Here is a 23,268-nt window from a genome sequence, read left to right on the forward strand (position 1 = left end):
CACAACTTTTGAAGAGACCTAAACTACAATGAATACATCATCAACATTTAACATATGTGGCCATGTTAAAGTAGTCTAATATTTTATATCCAACCAATACCAAAGGCAACAATTCATTCCCTGGACTGTCAAAAGGATGGCTTTTCATTTCCATATTTCTTTCTTTGGAGGACAGATTACAAAAAGACTTTTAGAAAGTGGGGTAGGGGACGGGTATTGTATTGTTTTAGATTTTGTTTGCCAGCTAAGTAGATGATCTTTATCCACATAGGGAAAGCCTTTGACTTTGAAAGCAAATTTTTGCAAATGAAGAGCTGGAATTGCAGAAGAGGGGCAAGCCTGGTAGTCTCATTTACCTGATAAAGCCGTCAAGAACACTATCCCCGATAATGTCACGGCTAACCTGGTGGCTGAACTTTGTGACTTTGTCCTTACCCATAACTACTTCACATTTGGGAACAATGTATACCTTCAGATCAGCGGCACTGCTATGGGTACCCGCATGGCCCCACAGTATGCCAACATTTTTATGGCTGATTTAGAACAACGCTTCCTTAGCTCTCGTCCCCTAAAGCCCCTACTCTACTTGCGCTATATTGATGACATCTTCATCATCTGGACCAATGGAAAAGAAGCCCTTGAGGAATTCCACCATGATTTCAACAATTTCCATCCCACCACCAACCTCAGCCTGGTCCAGTCCACACAAGAGATCCACTTCCTGGACACTACAGTGCTAATAAACAATGGTCACATAAACACCACCCTATACCGGAAACCTACTGACCGCTATTCCTACCTGCATGCCTCCAGCTTTCACCCTGACCACACCACACGATCCATCGTCTACAGCCAAGCTCTGCGATACAACCGCATTTGCTCCAACCCCTCAGACAGAGACAAACACCTACAAGATCTCTGTCAAGCTTTCTTACAACTACAATACCCACCTGCAGAAGTAAAGAAACAGATTGATAGAGCCAGAAGAGTTCCCAGAAGTTACCTACTACAGGACAGGCCTAACAAAGAAAATAACAGAACGCCACTAGCCGTCACCTTCAGCCCCCAACTAAAACCCCTCCAACGCATTATTAAGGATCTACAACCTATCCTAAAGGATGACCCAACACTCTCACAAATCTTGGGAGACAGGCCAGTCCTTGCCTACAGACAGCCCCGCAACCTGAAGCAAATTCTCACCAAAAACCACATACCACACAACAGAACCACTAACCCAGGAACTTATCCTTGCAACAAAGCCCGTTGCCAGCTGTGCCCACATATCTATTCAGGGGACACCATCACAGGGCCTAATAACATCAGCCACACTATCAGAGGCTCGTTCACCTGCACATCCACTAATGTGATATATGCCATCATGTGCCAGCAATGCCCCTCTGCCATGTACATTGGTCAAACTGGACAGTCTCTACGTAAAAGAATAAATGGACACAAATCAGATGTCAAGAATTATAACATTCATAAACCAGTCGGAGAACACTTCAATCTCTCTGGTCACGCAATCACAGACATGAAGGTCGCTATCTTAAAACAAAAAAACTTCAAATCCAGACTCCAGCGAGAAACTGCTGAATTGGAATTCATTTGCAAATTGGATACTATTAATTTAGGCTTAAATAGAGACTTGGAGTGGCTAAGTCATTATGCAAGGTAGCCTGTTTCCTCTTGTTTTTTCCTACCCTCCCCCCCCAGATGTTCTGGTTTAACTTGGATTTTAACTTGAAGAGTGGTCAGTTTGGATGAGCTATTACCAGCAGGAGAGTGAGTTTGTGTGTGTATGGGGGTGGGGGGGATGTGAGAAAACCTGGATTTGTGCAGGAAATAGCCCAACTTGATTGTCATGCACATTGTGTAAAGAGTTGTCACTTTGGATGGGCTATCACCAGCAGGAGAGTGAATTTGTGTGGGGGGGTAGAGGGTGAGAAAACCTGGATTTGTGCTGGAAATGGCCCACCTGATGATCACTTTAGATAAGCTATTACCAGCAGGACAGTGGGGTGGGAGTAGGTATTGTTTCATATTCTCTGTGTATATATAAAGCCTGCTGCAGTTTCCACGATATGCATCTGAGGAAGTGAGCTGTAGCTCACGAAAGCTTATGCTCTAATAAATTGGTTAGTCTCTGAGGTGCCACAAGTACTCCTTTTCTTTTTGTGAATACAGACTAACACGGCTGTTACTCTGAAACCTGATAAATTCAGCATCCCCCTCTGCCTAAAATTTGACCTGAGAGGACACTGTTTTTCCATGTGTTTGTAATCTGCCACACATACAGAATCACTTTTATTTCATGGTATCATAAGTCTTAGTCCTAAGAGCCAAACTGAAAGAGTGTTGGGCAGATTTTTTGGTCCCCAGGTTGCAGATACTTGAGGGATACTTCACTCAGAATAAACAGTGGCTTTGATGCCGTAGAAGCGCCTTCACATGGTTTGAAGATGTAAAGAGTAACAGGATATTAATACCATTTCAACCTATAAAATTGATTACACGACCACACACTATCAAATACACAGTACATGCTGGGTAGGATATGTTCATTATTTTGTGAGCCTGCATTAAGCAGGAGGGGGTGGAACAAATGTGACAGGAACACGTCATGTGTGAGCAGAGTTCAAAGTAAATGAAAATATATGGCAGAAATCAAAGCCATTTTGAATCCAGCTGTGCCTATGTTACATTACAACTTTCATGGTAATGAAAGTTATATTTAAGGTTGCAACTCAACTTCCAGCATAACCCAATTTTCCACTTGCTCGTAATTTACAATTCATCTTTTTGAATTAAAAACTCTGCTTTGGTTTCAATCCAGAAAGATGAAATTTTTTTTGGAAAAAGGACCAAATCTTTTTTGACAGGGTTACTGGCCTATTGCATGGGGGGAAGCAGTAGGTGTGATATAATTATCAAAAACCTCACTAAAATAAGAAGTTCCACATGACAGTCTCATAAGCAAAGTAGGGAAATGTGATCTAGATGAAATTATTATAAGTTGATTGCACAACTGGTTAAGAGACCATACTCAGAGTAGTTATCAATTGTTCGTGTCAAACTGGGAGGGCCTATCTAGTGGGGTCTCATAGGGGTCAGTCCTGTGTCTGGTACTATTCAATATTTTCATTAATGACTTGGATAATGGAGTGCAGAGTATGCTTATAAAATATGCAGATGACTCCAAGCAGAGAGGGGTTGCAAGTACTTTGGAAGGCAGGATTAGGATTCAACACGACCTTGACAAATTGGTCTGAATTCAACAAGATGAAGTGCAATAAGGACAAGTGCAAAATACTTGATTTAGGAAGGAAAAATCAAATGCACAACTAAAAAATGGGAAATAACTTTGCGAGGTGGTGCTACTGCTGAAAAAGATCTGGGGGGTTATAGTGGATCATAAATTGAATGAGAGTCAACAATGGGATGGAGTTGCAAAAAAGGCTAATATCCTTCTGGGGTATATTAACAGGAGTATGTTAACTGTCTCACTTGGCAGTCCTGGACCATGAAGTGTATTTAGCTCATCCATATCTTACACTCATGATCTTAACTACACAAAGTATTCAGAGTATGTGTTTTGTAAATTAGCCAATACATATGCTTGCAGAGTTTAGGGACTCTTTCTACTAAGAATTTTTTCTGTATTGATAGAATGCATGGTATCAAAATGTCATTGATAAAACTTTTTACTGAACAGTTTGCGGATTTCATGTATAACATGCAAAATAAATCCATATTTACCATTTAAAATTTTTAAAAAGCTATTTTAATTCAGGAATATAATCTTAGATATGCAGGCACACAAAAATGTTATCCAGGTGTTTGATTAAATGTGACTTCTAATGTTACTCGGAAGGAAGAAATAAAGGCATCTGCCATGTAAGGCATCAATACCAATCTGGTCTCAGTAACAGACACCACTGCGTACACTGCCAATTTACCCAGGGAGGGTTAAGAGCTTCCTGCAGCACTAAAGACTGTTTTCTTTACAATTTTTAAAAAAAGCTCAGGCTTTCAATGTGTTCCCTCATGTGCCCTCACCTGAAAGTGAAACTGCTTAATCAGAAGAGGTCAAAGGTGTTATTCTATACACATGAACGTCCCTATCACCATGAAAGGGGACAACGAAGGGAATGTAAAACTCATTTCCCACCACTTCAAAAGAGTCTGAAATGGATTTCCAAGGGTATTAGTCACTGCACTTGTAAAGGATGAAATTGGATGCTGTATACAGGTTTTTGCTAATGTTTCTGTGGATTTAACAGCTGTCACATGCATTACGGTTTTCATGATCAAACAACAGCCAAAAGACAAATTGATTTCTGTCAGGTTCTTGCTATGCATATAATTGCACTAATGTCCATAGTGTTTCTGCATTTCCATTGGATACATGTTTAGGAGTTTATAACTAGGAGAGGATTTGGGACAGAGCATGGCATAAAGTTTCAGCCCAAACCTACCTTTGTTACGATTTTTAAAAAAGATTTTCCACTGAATTGTATACTGCCATGTTGGGGGTCAAAGCTAGTTTTCTGAGCTTATTCTCTTGCTTCTAGTCCAGAAATGTTTGAGTAATGCAGATATAGCAGGCTTAGCCTCAGAGAGGGCAGTCTCGGAACAAGGAATGTCACCTCACACTATGTCCTACAGCTAACCAAGGAGAAACATTGACCTGCTCAGGAAAAAGTCTACTGCCCTCCTTTGCCAGAAGGAAAGATCAAGAAAAGAAAGGACAAAGTAAGGCAATAGGCTAGATATAAAATATATCAGAACTGTACACAGACATTTGAAAAAGTTCACAGGCACAGTAAGTGGCCATAAGGGCATGTTTACACTGCAAAAAAAAAAGACCTGCAGCATAGCCACAGCTGGCCTGAGTCAGCTTACTTCGGCTTGCAGGGCTTGGTCTGTGGTGCTAAAAATTGCAGTGTAGATATTCAGGCTCAGACTGGAGTTTGGACTCAGACACTTGCAACAGGTGGGAGGGTTACTGAGCCTGGGTTCTAGCCCAAGCCCAAATGTTTGCACTGCAATTTTTAGCCCTGCAGCCTGAACTCCATAAGCCCAAGTCTGCTGACCTAGGCTCTGAAACTTGGTGCAACCGCGTTTTTTATTGCGGTGTAGACAGACCCTAAAGATTAACGCTTTTTATTCTGAAAACCAATAAATTCTCACTTCAAATTATTACTCATGGACATTCAGTAATTATATTCCAAAGGCTTTTATTTTTGGAACTATACACTACATTTATGACTTGCAGCTAAGTGGAGTGAAGACATCTTTGATGGAGGTGTCCCATTTCATTTTATAATCAAAAAAAGAAAAATAATCTCGGACAACCTTCTACTGATAGTCAGCACTTTCCAACTGAGACTCATTAGCCAACACTCATTTTCTAAATGAAAAGACAAAGAGAGGTTGTGCCATCAGTTCTCAAAGTAGTCCAGGCAGAGTTAGCGGGTCACACTGTGTTGGTTCTCTTCATTTCCAACTGTTAAATAACTTTAAGAGACTGGTAAAAAGCCTCCTAATAACACTATCATGTAAACAACTGCTGTGGCCATAGGGATCGCAAATAAGAGGGGAGGTGGTGTATGCGATTGGGAATGGAAGGGGTGTCCCCCACACTAGGACAGTTTGAGATCCCATAGTGTATGCATTTTACTTTATATTAAATATGGGAAATGAAAAGAAGTGATATTGTAGTCTATCACACCCTAGGCATCTCATTGTCTCCTGTTAGCAGCAGCAAATATTAAAAACAGTATTTTGGAGTACAGTGACATACTTCTAAAATCTCTTGAAAAGAGAGGGAATGTTTGAATAATTCTTACTCTTCTAAAATGTGTTTTTGCTAATTTGAAATAATCTAACGAACACAACCAATCACTATACATATAGCAGCATGAGTACTCTCAGTCTAGATGAAGTTTACAGACTACAGACTTCAAAAGCTTGTTGAAAGACGATGCATGATAAATAGAGAAAAGATTAGCAATGGTTGCTGAGATAGCCTTTTCATTGAAACAGATTAACACAGCTTCTCTTTTCTCCCTCTTATCTTTTCACAAGTACGAGGACATTCATTTAGACCTGCCTATCTCTGAAAGATGGAATGTTGCATTGCTCAAATTTAGAAGGTAAAGATGTGATTGTTACATTGTCTTCTTAAAACTTCCTTGCCTTCCACTCACTTAAAACTAGATTAATATTTACAAGAACTAAGGCCTTATCTATGCTTGGTATACAGTAATCTGCAATCAGTGTTGCTGCATTTGTGCACTGAAATTAGGTAAACTCAACTGGTGCAAGTCATGGCTTTTGTACCTTTTCTTGTGGGGGGGTTTGCAGTGATGCTAGCTGCTGCCCACAGATGGAGGCTAATCTCAAGTATAGAAAAAAAATACTGAAGATTAACCGGATTACAGTGACATCATGTTGGCATAATCTATTGATTGTATATGAATTATACTGATTATCTCATCAATCGTCATCTTCCACATCACCATCACCAGTGATTGACACCCTGGCTTCTCCCAAGGTACACAGACTGGGATACAGCTTTTATAATGTCTTACATTAACATCATTATGCCTAATGAATATTCTGTAGGTGTTTCATCCCCTTTTCTCAATTTTATTTGCTCACCCTACGAATGCTGGAGTGTCCTTCCATCCCATAGGAAACTAATCTGTTTACTTAAAGTTTATTAGCTTATATGTCAATTAGTTACTATGTTATTCTTGTGGTTGGACATCTGCTGATGTTCCTAACTTAAAATATCCCAAGCTGGTATAAACTAGCATCTTGTATTTACCTGTGAGCAGTTTAGTCATTACAGCATCCTATCTTGTGATACGTTATGATCTATGGTTACTCCTGGTTAGCTGCTTACACTAAGGCTTTGGCCTTATGCCTTGATTAGCTTAGCTAAGCTATGTACAGTAGGTCTTGAGGATTGTAAACTCATTGTGTTACTCCTTTAATTTATATGTATGCCTTGCCTAGCTAATACCTATAGGCTACAATGAAACTGAAGCAGGCAACAGTTGAGCTAAAGGATTTTGTAGTCTCCCATGAGATCTTAGCTGCCATTTTAGATTTGCATCTCTGAAGACAGTCATCAAAGTGGCTTTCAAAGACTGAGTTTTCATTTTGCCTTTAAAAAAAAAATCATTTTATCCCTATGCACAAGAAAGCTTTTAGGAGTGGAGAAAGCCATTAACAGAGCTAAGGAGAACCACAAAAAAAAAAAGTATTAAAAACAGAATGCTAAATGAACCCTCAAAGTCAAATTTAAAAAAAATCAGATTTTTCTTTAAAATACCATTTTTCTTAGTCATGCACAGAGAAAAACTGAAATGGTAGCTAGAGTAACGAGATGGAGTTTTGTAAAATATTCAGAAAGACCCACAAGTCCATAGCACTTAAACTGAAAGTACCACACTGATAATCAAGACTCAGACATACCATTGGGGAAAGGACCCTTGCAGAAGAGTGGCTTTGCTTTTCCACTTGTGGGGCACAAATTTGCAGAAACAATTGATTTACATTTGTGTGCTGGGTTTCTATAGATATCAATTTTAAGCTAGAACCATCAATTTTCAGTCAACTGGGATGTCTATTCTTTCAACTTTGAAAAGCAAAATATCTACCCGTCATGTGATGAGTCAGGCCCAATATCTTCTATTGTACCAAACATGGCTGGAACCAACATTGGTTTGACACCTAAAAAAGGATACAGAATGATACAATGATGTTCACGGCCTTCTCTTCTATGTGGTAGGCTAATATACTGTACACAGTGACTTACAAGTAAGAAAGGTATATTTAGCAGTGCATTTGATGTGTTCAGTACTTGCAAGCCATTCTGTGTATTCTACAAAAAAAAGTGAGAATGCTGAAATGTTTGTTTTTATAACTCAACATCTCAGATGCTGTTCACCCACTAAAAGAGGGCCACGCCAAATACTTCAAATTACATTGGACTCATTCATAAATCATCTTACCTCATTCTCTGCCAAAAAAACCTCAGTTGTCTTATTAAATTTACATTAAAATTAATTACTAAGACAACTGACTACTTCTGATGTCTTTTGCACAGAATGAGATATGACTTATGAATGAGTCCAATGTAGTAAATCCAAAGATTAATATAAATATTCAATACTGCTTTGCTTACAAATGTGCAGAAACTTCCATTAAAAATTTGGCATCAATGATTTTTATTCAAATATTCCATTTTATATGATGGCTAAATTTTTCATGACAAAGTAGTTTTACATATTTCTTATTACTACAACCTATTGAACTTAAAAATTACACCAAACCATAAAATGAGAACAGAATGTGCCAATTAATCTTTTAGTTCTAGTCAGAGAAGACCATAAATTACATTGTGGCGTTCCATTATTTATTCTCAATGTACTTCAATATCAGATTTGCCCATTTCACAAGTCAGAAGATGTATTTTTAACTGGCTATACTGCTAACTGATCTGAAATTAAACTATGCTCTCCTTCATATATCACCACTAAAAACTCAAATTGAAAATGACTATTTTGTTGCTTTAGAAAATTCAGAACATATTTTTGATTCACACTTGTATAGACCTTGTAATGACAACAGTTAAGTAGAGAATATAATTTGAAGACAGCACCCATACTGAAAAAAAAAAATTGTAATCACTTTTCCAGCCACATTTTAAATAGACTAAAAATGTTTAAGAAACCTCTCAAGCAAATGATTAAATAGTAGGTTACATTTCAGCAAACACTTAATTACATTTTTCCTATAACTTTGGCAAATTTCTGAAGTGCCTCTTAATTATATTTACTTGACTGTTTAGCAGCTCATGGGAAATTATCTTGTTTCATCTATAAAGGGTGTTTTATTTGTTTGTTTATTTTGGAAAGGGCCTTGTGAAATACAAACTGGAGCAAGAGTTTTAATTAGAATTTTTAGAATGAACTTTGTTCCTGTGAAGATCAAATGGGAACAGCTGTGGAAAAAAAATCTGGGATATTATGACTCTTGATTTAGAAGACTTTCATCTGGGCTTGGAAAGCCTGTGGGAAGATACAGTAAAAGCGATATTCCATCTCTATTCTAGCTAAGTGTGACTGTACTAAGATGTACAGCTTTGGAGAGGGAATCCAAGTTGAAAACCAAAAAGCTTAGTCTTTAAAGGCATCTTGAACTTGCACACATGCATGACAAGTGATTTAATCAAAGTAATACTCTCCCATCCCCCAAAGTAAATGAATGTAATTCATTTCATTTGTAATTAACCACTTCAAGTCATCAAATCAACACAGTCTACTGAGGACTTTTGTGCCAACCAGAGTGATCATAGTTGATGGTATCATAGCAGGGTAGTGAAATCCCCAGATCTGGCTCAATCCATCAAATCAACAAATCTGAGGCAGCCCCACAGGTGGCACCAGGTAGGGACAATGCATGCACCTCTTCAAGCATCAGTGGAGAGTTTGAGAAGTATGTATTGGGGTGTGTTTTGTCCATCCTGGCAACAAAGCTGAAATGCATGCAACACCACTTTTGACCATAATGAGTGATAGGAGGACAGTCAGATCTCTGAGATGACGACATTCTGCACAAAATCAACCCATTTTATGCACCGGATTTGGTGCTGACAGCAGACATGGAACGTTTCTAGCTGCCAAGTCTGCCTGTAAGAGTGTGTCCAGGTTTCTGATGCCTATTAGCAATACAGGAAGCACACAGGTTTGATAGGTCCTAAATTTTGTCTCAATGTGAAGACATGAACTTAGCACAGGAGGCGGTGAGAACTATTTCTCAAAGAATGTCTAATTTGCTGAGGCTGTTTGAACTCTGCTTGCAGAGTAGATAGATGAATTTGTCAATAGTCCATGGTACCTGAACCCATACCTGAGCCAATCTGCACTGGGGTTCTGGTGGCCCAGCAACAAGGTTCTGGACATTGACTTCTGCCATGAGATGTTCAACCTGATAGCGTGGGCAGACTCTGGAGACCCTGGTTGGCAGGGCTGAAATTCTATAACCTCTCCATAAACAGGTTAGTGTCGTTGGCATAATCTTGGTCAGTGAACACTTCTTGTGCAACCTGGATTCGGACACGTGGAGTCGCAAACCCTAATATCTAGCTGATACCTTGACAAAATAATGCTGAGGTGAGAATGCATCCCTGCCACACACCTGAAGTTGTGTAGAAACACAATATACCAATGCAAACTCTTGTGTTGGTACTGGTGTGAAGATGGCATTCCAGATGTGCACAAAGTCGGCTCTGCATGAGACAAAGTGCTAACCTGTAGACTGATTCAAATACCACTTTGATGTTGCTATATGCCACAGGAAGTGTGTGGTTAAATTCTCAGTGCAGCTCAGCAAGAAGCCAAAGGGTAAGGACAGCTTCACTGTCGACTGCTTATCAATGAAATCAGATTGCTGTGGATAATATTTGTTAAGGAGCATCTGCATCCTACCAAGCAGAACATGAGCAAAAACCTTTCCAGGAACTGATAACAATGAGATCAGCCTGCAGTTGCTACATTCGGTGCAAGATTTTTCCTTCGTACATGGACACCGTAATGCCGTCTTTCCATTCTGCTGGTATTTTGGCTCATGCCCACAAATTAAAAGCAGCCGATGCAGGCGATGCGCACTGATTCCAAGGCATCTTTGAACAGCTTGTATGGAATATCATCAGGTCCAGTAGCACATCTATTCCATAACTTTTGGATAGCCTACTTCAGGTTATGGAGTATTAGCGTTTGTCCCAAGTCTGCAGCCACACTGTTTGCTAGATCACATAGCTCTGGACAGTTGTGAGCAGGTGTGTGGGTCAGCACACTTTCATAATGTGTTTTCCCTCTGTCCAGGGCCTTGTCCATCAATGAGCAGGGAGAGCCATCTGGTTTTGGGATGGGTATGTCAGAAGGCTATTTATGGCTGCCAGCTATGTGCAACGGCTCTGCAAGCAGGAGGCAGATTGTTGTACTTTAAGCTGTCCTCTGCTTCATCAGCCAGGTAGTTGATGTAGATCTCATGGTCATATGTGGCTGTGGCCCAGAAAATGCCTTTCGATCTTTTACTTTCTTGGACATCATCTTGCTTGCATGCTCCCATCTTCTTTGCTAATATATCAGAGGCCTCTTCAGAAAGCCAAGGTTTCTTGCGCAAGCATCTGCCAATTTTTCCAGCCTTGGCATGTAATATAGCATTATGTAAACCAATTCCAGGTGATCTCCACATCATCTGATAGGGTACTGAGGTTACATCCTCGATGGCCTTGTGTATTTCGCTGCTTCAACAGGATCCTTGGATAGATGCTGGATATTGTACTGTTGGTGGACACCTGGCTTGTGAGGAGTTGGAAAACGCAGTGAGCTGCACAACTAGTCTATGGTCTGAGTTTGCTGGTGCTTCTGTGCCACCAAAAATCTAGGGAGATTTCCCTATGGAGTGGTTTCTGATGAGGATGTGATTAATTTCCTTCATTGTACATCCATTGTTTGAAAACCAAGGCCAGTGATGGTTAAGGTACCTAAACCAGAAACCCGTGATAGACAAGCCCTCATGGGCACACAATGTCAAAAGGTGGATGGTATTGTTATTTGGGGAACCTGAACTGAAGGGAGCTGGCACAGTTTCATACCCATTTAATTTGCAGCCAGTCACAGCACTGAAGTCTCCTAGCACTAGCAGAGTTGACTGGCTTTGCTGCCAGCTGGTGGCAGAATGCATCCTTTTCCGCAGGTAATTGATCTTCTGATTGTATGAGGGCCATAATGACTGATAAGTGTCTATGACGATGTTGGAGACAAGCATAGAGTAAGTGAGGAGAGATGGGGTTTTGTGTGCTTAGAGTGGTCAGACCACCTCTAACAAAGCGCCACACCCTGAATTCAGTGTTGACCGCTGGAGTGGAGAAAGGTTGATCCTTCCACAGTAACTTAATCACTTTGTGACAGATGGTCCTGTGATGTCAGCGATTTTGATCTCGAAATGGGCGAGTTCTTTGACAAGTGCTGCGTTGTATCCAGCGCCATTCAGTGTTAATGTGTTCCATGTGGCAATATGTAAAACACCTCTTCAGTCAGGTCTGGACTTCCAGGAAGGTGGATCTTTAAATGTAACAGCTAAAATCCATCTTCAAAAGAAAACAGATGGATAAGAAATCTTTTTGCAAAAAGAAATAATTTGCTTATTCTCCTGAGGGTATATACAGTTACATTTTCATGGTCTACATCAACAGTTTTCAACCAGGGCTCTATGGCTCCCCCCACAGGGCTGACACCCCGAGCCCTGGCAGGACTGAAGCCCCAGCATCCTGAGCTCCCCAGCCCTGTGGAGCCCCAAGGCCCACCTCCCTGGTGGGCCCTGGAGTTTCTACAGCATGTTATGGGGGGCCTCAAAGAAAAAGGTTGAGAATCCCGGTCTACATCACCCAACCATGAACAATGACCTTAGACATTTATACTTAGAGTGTGCACATTGTGATAAGGTTAGTTAGCAACCTTAGAAAACACACATATTCACAACAGCTTTGTTTTTGATTTCTGAAACCAGTTAGAAATGTTTTCACCATGCTGACTTGATTCTCTAACTGCAAATGCCACAAAGATTGTTTAATAAAATATGCAGTACCTGTTCAGTTTAATTACCTCTGTGTTGAAGTTTGTAAATCTTGATTCTTAAGAATGCTAGAGACTGTATTTCCTCTTCATATACCTAGACAGTGATCCCTCATGAAGCCATGTCTACTTCTGATCCAAACAGGGGACCTGTAAAGTTTGCAAGAGGCAGCAAGTGCCCCAGCAGTCTGATCCAATTCAAACTTGGTAGTAATCAGAACTTCTGCTAACAGCTAAACCTCCTCATGATCTTTCTCCAAAACTCCCATGATTCTCTGCCAGTGCTCAACATACTTGTTTGTCACTCAGGCCTAGGATTTCAAGAATCAGCCAATTTTTGTCTCTTCTCTCATATCCACTCAGCATCTTAATCCTAACACTTTCACCAGATCTTTTCCTTCTGTCCCTCTCATCTAGACCCTAGATCCTCCTTTCCAGCCTCCTAGACATCCATATATTACCCACTTCAGCCAATACAAAATGAAACTGTGATAGTCGTTTTTGCCTATGGTTCTGTTCCCATCTTCCTGGTCTATAAATCCTTCCAATGACTCCTTTTTCTACTGCTTCAGGTTCAAGATTCTTTTTCTTACTTTCAAGGCTCTTCATAAATGTGCATAGGGACTTGGATCACACTACTCTTCTGCTTGTGGTTTCAAGAGTCAAAAAACCTTAAGAGCTACTCAAGTTTTCCCAGTCTCATACCAAGGAGTCAAGACCCCAGTACTGCTAAACCCCAGAGTTCAAAAGTCATCCATCAGACCTCCCAAAAAATCATGGGGGTTTTTTTGGTTTGTTTAAGAGATGTTTGGGTTTGGTCTATCTTGATTTAACTCCCGTGTCAACCCCCAGTGTGCATGCAGCAGTAAACGGTGCCAGCTCTGCCAAATTTATAGAATAATGTGATTTTGGTCCCCACTGCAGATGCTCTCACTGGCTGCCTGATGGAGTAAAGCTTCTCCCCGAACTCCAAAATAGTTATGTCTCCTTCTGTGCTCACATCTGCCTATCTTAAAGCTCATCAATTAATCATGCACCCTCCACCCCCACATCAAGTCTGCCCTATGCCACAAAGTGAAACTCTGCTCCTCCTGCAGCTCCAGGGGATCATCACCTTCACCCCCTTAAGCCTAGGGAGCAGCTACAGCAGGGTTCTCATCTCCTTCTCCAAGGAGTATGACAACAGGAATGAATCCTTGAAGCTGAGAACACCCTTATCCTTCATTACCCAACCCACTCCCAATCCAGGGGGTCTTCACCACCTTTTCCCTTTTCCACACCAAGTGTTACAGGGATGAAGGGGGCGGGAAGGGAAGGAGCCCAGAGAAGCAGACTCATTTGTCACAGGAGTGGTGAGGGCAGGAAGGTCTAGAGCCAACCTGGTCCTGCTCCCCCGCACCATAAACTCATCTCAGTCATGGGCAGGGGAAAGAGAGGGACTGCTTGCTTCTTGACTGGCTGCTTTCTCCTCAGGAAACAGAAAAGTGGGGGAAGGCAATCAGTTGTTTTACCACTGGCGGGGCTGAAATTCACATGAAAGCTGAAGTGTCTAGTCTCAACATAGGAATGGCTCCAGCAGGGGCCAAAATTACATTATGATGAAATCACAAGGGCTAGCAACAGACCTCATGAGTGAGAATCCTACACATATATTTTTAGAATAAGTATAACACCTACATTTGCTATGGAAGGTCAACAGGGAAAAAAGGGAGGAGGAGTTGCCTCATATAGCAAAGATTTATAAACTTGCACTGAGGTTGAGACAGAAGTGGGAGGCAGATGTGTTGAAAGGGGTAAAAAACAGGAATGATGCCATGGTAGGAGGTCTACTATAGACAACTTAACTAGGAAGAAGAGGTGAATGAGACTTTTTTTAAACAACTAACAAAATCATTCAAAATACAGGACTTGGTGGTGACCGGGGACTTCAATTACCCAGACATCTGTTGGGAAAATAAAACAGCAGGGCACAGATTATCCAACCAGTTCTTGGAATGCACTGGAGACAGCTTTTAATTACAGAAGGTGGAGAAAGCAACTAAAGAAAAGGCTATTCTGGATTTGATCCTGACAAACATGTGGAAACTAGTTAGAATCTGAAGGTGCAAAGCAGTTTCAGTGAAACTGATCATGAAATGATGAGTTCATGATTCTAAGGAACAGTAGGATTGAAAACAGCAGAATTAAGCCAAAGGACTTTAAGAAGGCAGACTTAAGCAAACTGAATGAATTGGTAAGTAAAATCCTGTGGGAAACAAGTCAAAGGAAAAAAGTTTCAAGAGACCTGGCAGTTTTTTAGAGAGATATTATTAGGGGAACCAGAGAAAACTATACCAATGTATAGGAAAGATAGAAGAGAAGTTACTCACCTTGTGCAGAAACTGAGGTTCTTTGAGGTGGTTGACTCCTAAAGTGAAGCACCCACCGGGACATGATGCCCTGCGCTTGTAATCGGAGATTTGTGGTAGAAGTGCCTGATTGGGCCGCGCATGTGTCGTAGCCATCTCGCACTGCACCGAGTGGTTACATAGCAGTGTGCAGCCAACCAACCCCCTGTTCCTTCTCAACCTCAGAGAATTGACCTGAAACTCCAAAGTAGAGGGGAGGAGGTAGGGTGGTGGAGCACCCACAAGGACAACCATCTCGAAGAACCTCAGTTACTGCACAAGGTGAGTAACCTTCTTTTTCAAGTGTCACCTTGGATGCTCCACTTGAGGTGACTGTTGAGCAGTGCCCCTTAGTGGAGGGGAGGGGCTTCGGAGTTGGTCTATTGACTGTGGATAACACCGTAACTCCAAAGTGATCATTTGATGCGGACTGTTTTTCTAACGCACAATGTTTAGTGAAAGTATGGACTGATGCTCAGGTAGCTGCTCTGCAAAGGTCAGTGATAGGTCACAGATGCTGCCAGTGCTCTTGTGGAGCGCATGTGAATTCCTGGTGGAGGTTATAGATTGGTGTTTTGCTAGCACAAATGGATACATCCAGATATCCATTTGGATAGTCTGTTTTGAGATGGTTTGACCCATCGAGCATTCTGTTATGGAAACAAATAGTCTAGGTGATTTTCTAAATGATTTTTTTCCTTTCAAAGTAGAAAACTAATGCTCTATGAACAACGAACATGTGAGTGAGGCCTCCCTCCCGTCCATATGTGGCTTCGGAAAACATACAGGTAAGTAAATAGGTTGATTTAAATGGAAGGGGGAGGCAACCTTGGGTATGAATTTAGGAAGCAATTGCAGGATTACTTTATCTTTAAAGAATGTTGCATAAGGTAAGTGTGCCATTAGGGCACTTAATCTCCCACTCATCTTGAGGACATGATGGCACTGAGGAAGGCCACCTTCATCAATAAATGCAACAATGAACAAGTTGTAACGGGTTCAAATGGTTTTCCCATGAGTCCGCGTAGAACAAGGTTGAGGTCCCCCAGGGGTGTAGTGTGGGATAAGTGTTTTCAATGCCTTAAAGGAAGCGTTTAATTGCCAGGTGAGCAAATATAGTGACCCCATCCACCTTGTCATGGAAGGAGGTAATAGCAGCCAAGTGTACTCTGATTGAGCTTGTGGATTGCCCTGATATTTTAAGTCCTAATAAACAGTTGAGGTTCCTCCATAGGAGGGACAACTGTGCTAAGATGTGTTTATCTTGGCACCAGGTACAGAATCGCTTCCATTTATGGATAGATGTCTTTCTTGTGCTTAGTCTCTGACTATTCAATAATATATCTTTTACTTCCTCAGAACAGGCCCTCTTGACCCCAGTCAGCCATGGAGAAACCAGGCCTTGAAGTGGAGTACTCCAAGGCTGGAGTGACAGACAGGTCCTGCATCTTGTGATAAGGTGAGGTACTAAGGGAAGGGTTCAAGGCAGTTTTGGTAGGTATGAGAACCATGTTTGTCTGGGCCATGTGGGCGCAATGAGAATGACCCTAGACTTGTCCTGCCTCATCTTGTGAATGACTCTGCTTAGGAGCGGAGTTGGAGGAAATGGATACATCAGTGGCGCCTCCCATTTTATGAGGAGAGCATCGCCTAAGTGTCCCAAGCCTGCTCTGGAGCAATATTGTGGGCGTCTGACATTCTGAGCTGTTGCAAATAGATCTATGATGGGGGAATTCCCATAGTATGAATATAGATTTGAAAATTCCAGGATCCATCTTCCATTTTTGGGTTTGTGAAAAATCCCTGCTTAGTAGATCCACTGTTGAATTCTGACATCCCGGCAGATAGGATGCTGATATCTCTATGTTGTTGGTGATGCACCAATTCCAAAGGGGAATTGCCTCCATACATATGGAGTATCATCGTGCTCCCCCTTGGCAGTTTATATAAAATTTGCCTGCTATATTGTCTATGAGGATCTTGATGGCGCTGTTCTTGATTAGAGGGAGAAAGTAGTTGCATGCATTTCGGACTGCCCTTAGCTCCAGTAAGTTTATGTGCAGGTTGGACTACGCTGGGGACCAGCGGCTTTGGATCGTATCGTTGAGCCCAAAAGAAAGCTATCTCCTACTGAAAAATCTGCTCCAGTACAACTTTTTTGTAGCCTTTCTATGAGTAGGCTCCTTGACAGCTGTTGTTGGAGGAGAGCCCATGTCAGAGGCTGCTGCTGCTGACAACTGTTGACCAGGGGGTGGCCTGGACTTGGGGTTGGAAGCTGGCCTGAGAGATTTCTCCATCTCTGGTTGAAGATCCCTGGTTTTTCTTGTCCTGGCTGTCAGCTTTCTGCAGTGTGGGCACTTTTGAGTAAAGTGTGTCTCGCTGAGGCAGCAGACACACTGAGCATGGCTGTCAGAAACTGGTATGGAGAGTCTGCAAGTCAGGCATGCCTGAGAGTGTTGGTTTCTTAGAGGAAAAAACACGGGTAAACCCTGTTTGAGGCTAAAGCTGTATGCCTGCCAGAGAAACAGGGGAGGTAGAAGGAAAAAAATATATATTTTTTTATTAAATTAAACAAATTAGAGTAGGGCAAGTGGATAGGGAAGCTAACACTATCACTATGAATTATCTACTATAAAAATTATCTGAAGTAAGAGAGGGTGCTGCTGATCGCTCTGACTCAAGCCAAAAGGTGGTAGAGAAGGAACTGGGGGACGGTTAGTTGTGCACTGCTATGTAACCACTTGGTGCAGCACAAGACAGTTATGGCGTGTGCGTGGCCCAACTGGGCACGGCTACCACAAATCTCTGATTACAAGCACAGGGTGTCAAGACACCTAAAGTGGAACACCCACAGGGACACTCCTGAAAGGAGAAAGTATGGTAACAGGCCACCCTGGCTTAACCAAGAGATTTTCAATCACCTGAAACTCGAAAAAAGTGTCATACAAGAAGTGAAAATTAGGCCAAATGACAAAGGATGAATATAAAAAACACCATAAGCATACAGGGACAAAATCAGAAAGGCCAAGGCACAAAATGAGATTAAAATAGCTAGGGACATAATGGCTAACAAGAAAGCATTTTACAAATACAAGGGAAGCAAGAGGAAGACAAGGGACATGGTAAGCCCATTACTCAATGAGGAAGAAAAAACAGAAAACGCAGCAATGCCCAAAGTGTTAAATGCCTTTGGTTGCAGTTTTCACCAGAAAAGTTAGCAGTGATCAGACAACTAACAGAAGAACAGTGTAAAATGGGTAGAATCTGAAGCTCAAATAGGAAAACAACATGTTAAGAATTACTCAGACAAGTTAGATGTCTTCAAGTCAGCAGGGCCTGAAGGAACTGACTGAAGAGATCTCTGAGCCATTAGCAATCATCTTTGAGAACTTGTGGAGGATGGGAGAGATACCTGAGGAAAGGTACTGGAAAAGGGCAAATATAGTATCTATAAGAAGGGAAATAAGGACAACCGAGGGAATTATAGACCAGCTAGCTTAACTTCAGTACCCAGGAAGATAATGGAGCAAATAATCAAAAGATCAATTTGCAAGCACCTAGAAGACAATAAGGTGATAGGCAACAGTCAACATGGATTTGTCAAGACGAATCATGTGAAACCAACAGACTCTTCTTTGACAGGGAAACAAGCCTTGTGGATAGGGGAAGGAGCAGAGGTCATATATCTCGACTTTAGTAAGGCTTTGGATACTTTTTCACATGGCCTTCTCATAAACTAGAGAAATATAGCAGACAAACCTACTATAAGTTGGGTGTACAACTGCCTGGAAAGCCACACTCAAAGTAGTTATCAATGGCTCATAATTGAGCTGGAAGGGTATAGTGAGTGAGATCCAACAGGTATCTATCCTGAGTTTGGTTCTATTCAATATCTTCATAAATTATTTGGATAATGGCCTGGAGAGTACACTTCAAGTCAGTGTGAGATACCAAACTGGGAGAAGATGCAAGCACTCTGGAGGCCAGGATTAAAATTCAAAATGATCTTGACAAACTGGAGAAATGGTCTGAATTACACAAGATAAAATTCAGTAAGGAGAAATGCAAAGTATTACACTTAGGAAAGAATAATCAATGCACCAATACAAAATGGGAAAGGACTACTTTGGAGGGAGTACTGCAGAACAGGCTTTACAGAAGAGTGTTACAGCAGATCACAAACTAAATATGGGTCAACGATGTAATACTGTTACATTCCAGAATGATGTTTTCTTTTTTGTATTAGCAGGAGTGTTTGAGCAAGACACCAGAAGTAATTCTTCCATTCTACTCAGCTCTGATAACGCCCTCAGCTAGAGTACTATGTCCGGTTCTGGGCACCACACTTCAGGAAAGATGCGAAAATTGGAGAAAATCCAGAGAAGAGCAACAAAAATGATTAAAGGTCTAGAAACTATGAGGGAAGATTGAAAAATTGGGTTTGGAGACGAGAAAATGGGGGCAGGACAAGTAGTCATGGGCTTAAATTGCTGCATGGGAGATTTAGATTAGACATTAGGAAAAACTTCTTAACTACAAGGGTAGTTAAGCACTGAAACATTACCTAGAGAGGTTGTAGAATCTCTATCATTGGAGGTTTTTAAGAACAGGTTAGACCGGTGGTTCCCAAACTTGTTCCATCGCTTGTGCAGGGAAAGCCCCGGCGGGCTGGGCCAGACCAGTTTGTTTACCTGCCGTATCCGCAGGTTCGGCCAAACATGGCTCCCAGTGGCCACGGTTTGCTGCTCTAGGCCAATGGGAGCTGCTGGAAGCAGCGCGGGCCGAGGGACCTACTGGCCGCCACTTCCAGCAGCTCCCATTGACCTGGGGCAGCGAACCACGGCCACTAGGAGCAGCGATCGGCCGAACCTGCGGACACGGCAGGTAAACAAACCGGCCCGGCCCGCCATGGGCTTTCCCAGCGCAAGCGGCGGAACAAGTTTGGGAACCACCGGGTTAGACAAACACCTTTCAGGGATGGTCTAGATCAGTGGTTCTCAAACTGTGGGTTGCAACCCCATTTTAATGGGGTTGCCAGGGCTAGTTTAGACTTCCAGGGGCTCGGGGCCAAAGCCGGAGCCCCACTGCCCAGGGCCATGGGGCTCAGGTTACAGGGCCCCTGGCTGAAGATTTTGGGCTTTGGCTTTGACGCCTTCTCCACCTGGGACAGTGGGTCTCAGGCTTTGGCTCTGTCTCGCCCCCACCCGGGGCAGTGGGACTCAGGGTGGGCTCAGGCTTCAGTCCTCCCTCCTGGGGTCATGTAATAATTTTTTGTTGTCAGAAGAGGGTCGCAGTGAAATGAAGTTTGAGAACCCCTGGTCTAGATAATACTTAGTTCTGCCTCAGTGCAGGGGACTGGAGTAGATGACCTACTGAGGTCCCTTCCAGTCCTGTTTTTATTATTCTAATTTAGGAAAATTTATGGCATTTTAACAGAAGTAGTACTTTTCTGAATGCCCAACAACATGAGACTCCTCATACAAGCAAAGAGTCCCTGTTTCTACGCTCACAAAAATCACTTGTGTAATGACAAGTGAGGGTCAAATAGGGAGCAGATAAAGAGGGAGACCAAAGGCAAAATGGCAAAAAGATCATTTAACTGGTTAGAATGGCATTTCTACATATCTTGATAAACCAGCTTCTTATTTATTGACAAGTTAGCTATTCTGCCCTTCATTTCATGCAGGCTTCATATCACAATTGAGTTTTTAGGAGGATTTGAACACAAAGATTGAACAGAGAGCAGGCAGAAGTCTCCCGGAAACTATAATACAGAGACCATTTTTAATAGCTAAAGAATTCCGCACTTAAACTTTGCCCTTTGTTTCAGAATTACGATCTAAAAGAAGACTTCACTGTAAAATGTTGAATTAGGAATGGGCAAAACTGCAAAAAAGCTTTCCACAAATTAAAAGCCATTTCCTAAAATCAAAGATTCACTTATGCAGAAAGCATTTTTTCAGAGAAGGAGGTAAAAAGTTAAACTTACAAGGGACAATGTCTCCACCACAACTATGGAAACACAACGTGTCAAGAGAAAATTCAACATACGATTTACGAGTTCATTAGGAACGGTTAACTCAAATGTTTTATACTTTAAGTGTAATGGTTTGTAGTTAAAACTTAAATCCTAAAAGTTGAAGTGTTTCCTGATGTACTAATTCTAAACATTTAGTATGTATCCTTGAGCTTACAGTACAGATTTCTGTAGCTCATATGGTTTAAAAATGGGTAAAAGCATTCTCAAACAGGTGGAGTTGCAAAAAGACCCCATACATTTTATTCAAACAAACAATCCTTCCCACAACAGCAGCAATTTAAGATCTCAGACGTAACATCTATAGTACTGAAAAGCCTAAAATATATTAGTAGCTGAAACAACCTCTTTTTTTAAAATGCAAGCTTAAGCTTAAAGACACTTTAAAGATATCACTGAAACTGTTAAACTTATTTTAAATGTTCAATGATTCAGTTTTTGTATTAAAGGCAGCTGAAAATCACACTGTAGCAAGATCTGAACTTGTATGGTATTTATCTGCCTGGAGTTGTATAACAAAAAACAAAGCGATCATACCTTGGCAAAAAAGACCGTGAGATGTGTTTCACTGCCAAGTATCCAAATAGGGAACTTTGGAGATTTCAAGTAGGAGCCAACCTAGAAGAGATGCAGTAAAAACAAATAAACTAGCTTACAGCTATAGTGAAGCCCCAATACCCTCCCCCACCCCCAAAATTTGTAATATTAAAAATTAATATTCAGTCACAATTTGAAGGTAGTATTTAAAAACTTTACTAAATCTGTTTTTGATTACCATATCCCCTATTTAATAATTGGTGATCTGCGATTTAGCCATGTAAATCCAACCATCAGCGGAAACTAAATGGCACTAGGCCCAATACTGTGAAGTGCCAAGTGCCTTCAATCACCACCAAAGTCAAGAGCTGGTGGTATACTGTAACTCTGAGGCCTAAGTCACTGTTTATGCTTGTAGGAAAAAGAGGGAGGAGGGATTTGGGGGTTAAAGCAACTGAATAGAGCGCCTTACAACATGAATGCTGTTTATTTATATTGAAAAGATCCTATTTAGCAGGACTATTTTTTTTATTTATTTTTTTTAAAAAAGCTACAATTACCAACTTGTTTGGAAAAAGGTGGATTAAATGACAAGAAAGGGTTAGGTGTTTAATTTGATTAATGCAAAAGTAGTTTGTTTGTAGACATCATAAGTCTACATTTTAGGTGGCATATTTAATAAGTTTTTAAACCTTGTCCCCTGAAAGAATGTGTCACATATCACATAATTTGGCCCAATTTAATAGATGTGGCAGTTTCACCTCCAGAGATTGTACTGCTCAAACACCCTACTCCAAACTGTCCAGGAAAAAGTAGTATCGGATACTCAGGATGTTAAAACTCCTCTGTGTAATTTGGAAAACAATATAGCTGCTACTGGCACATCGGGAGATTTCAATAAGGGAAAGTGTCAGTCGGAGAAGGCAGCAATATCTCATCTTACAATCTTCGAGCCTAATCCTTCACATGTTCATGCAAGTAACTGTACTCTTGTGTTTGTTTGTATATTCAGGCCCTTAAGGTAGAAGTCCATTTGGTTTATGCACTGGGCTATGGATCCTGTGATTATAAATTCATTTATGTTACCTGACAAAAAACAAAACAGATCAATCAGGTGCATTTCTTCATCCTCATTAAGCCAACCTAACATAACGGTCCCTCACTTCAGAAGTGAAAGCTCTCCGTACAAAGCCAAGGGGGTATTAATGAGTTTAAGGCATCATACCACCACATGCAATATGTGGGGTGCAGTTATGCTTACCTTAGTCTACCACTGCATCTTTTTAATCTATTTTTATTTGAGTGATTAAACTTTGAAGAGACGTTCATGGTTTGTAGTCAATATTCTTTTAAATATATGCAAATTCTACATAATCCTCTATACAGCATTAATCAAAACAAAAGGATTCAATGTAGTATGAAAACACGCCAGCCTTTGACAAATGTTACCATAATAAGAGTGCATGCTAAATAGACAGAAAACATTAACAAAGCATCCAAAATATTACAAGTGTAGTGAAAAGCATACTAATGCCCCTTAAATAAAATCTTAGTGTTGAAGACTTCTATTCTGCATCACCACATATCAAAACAGCCAGAGTTTGCATTTAAGTAGATTTTGATATACGCAGTGACGCAAACATGAAGTAAGTAT

At 41.1% G+C, this 23,268-nt stretch overlaps 1 protein-coding gene across 2 annotated transcripts in view; it reads right to left on the minus strand.

Annotated features, from left to right (window-relative positions):
* The window catches only part of MINDY3 (MINDY lysine 48 deubiquitinase 3), a 99,889-nt gene that overhangs the window by 39,361 nt on the left and 37,260 nt on the right, over positions 1–23,268 (minus strand). For both annotated transcript variants that reach the window (XM_084621615.1, XM_084621616.1), the window contains one exon: positions 21,615–21,695. In XM_084621615.1, the coding sequence (XP_084477741.1) occupies positions 21,615–21,695 (81 nt within the window). The remainder of the gene's footprint in view (positions 1–21,614; positions 21,696–23,268) is intronic.

Source organism: Lepidochelys olivacea (assembly GCF_965140295.1).
Source record: "Lepidochelys olivacea isolate rLepOli2 genome assembly, chromosome: 2".
NCBI classification, from domain to species: Eukaryota; Metazoa; Chordata; order Testudines; family Cheloniidae; genus Lepidochelys; species Lepidochelys olivacea.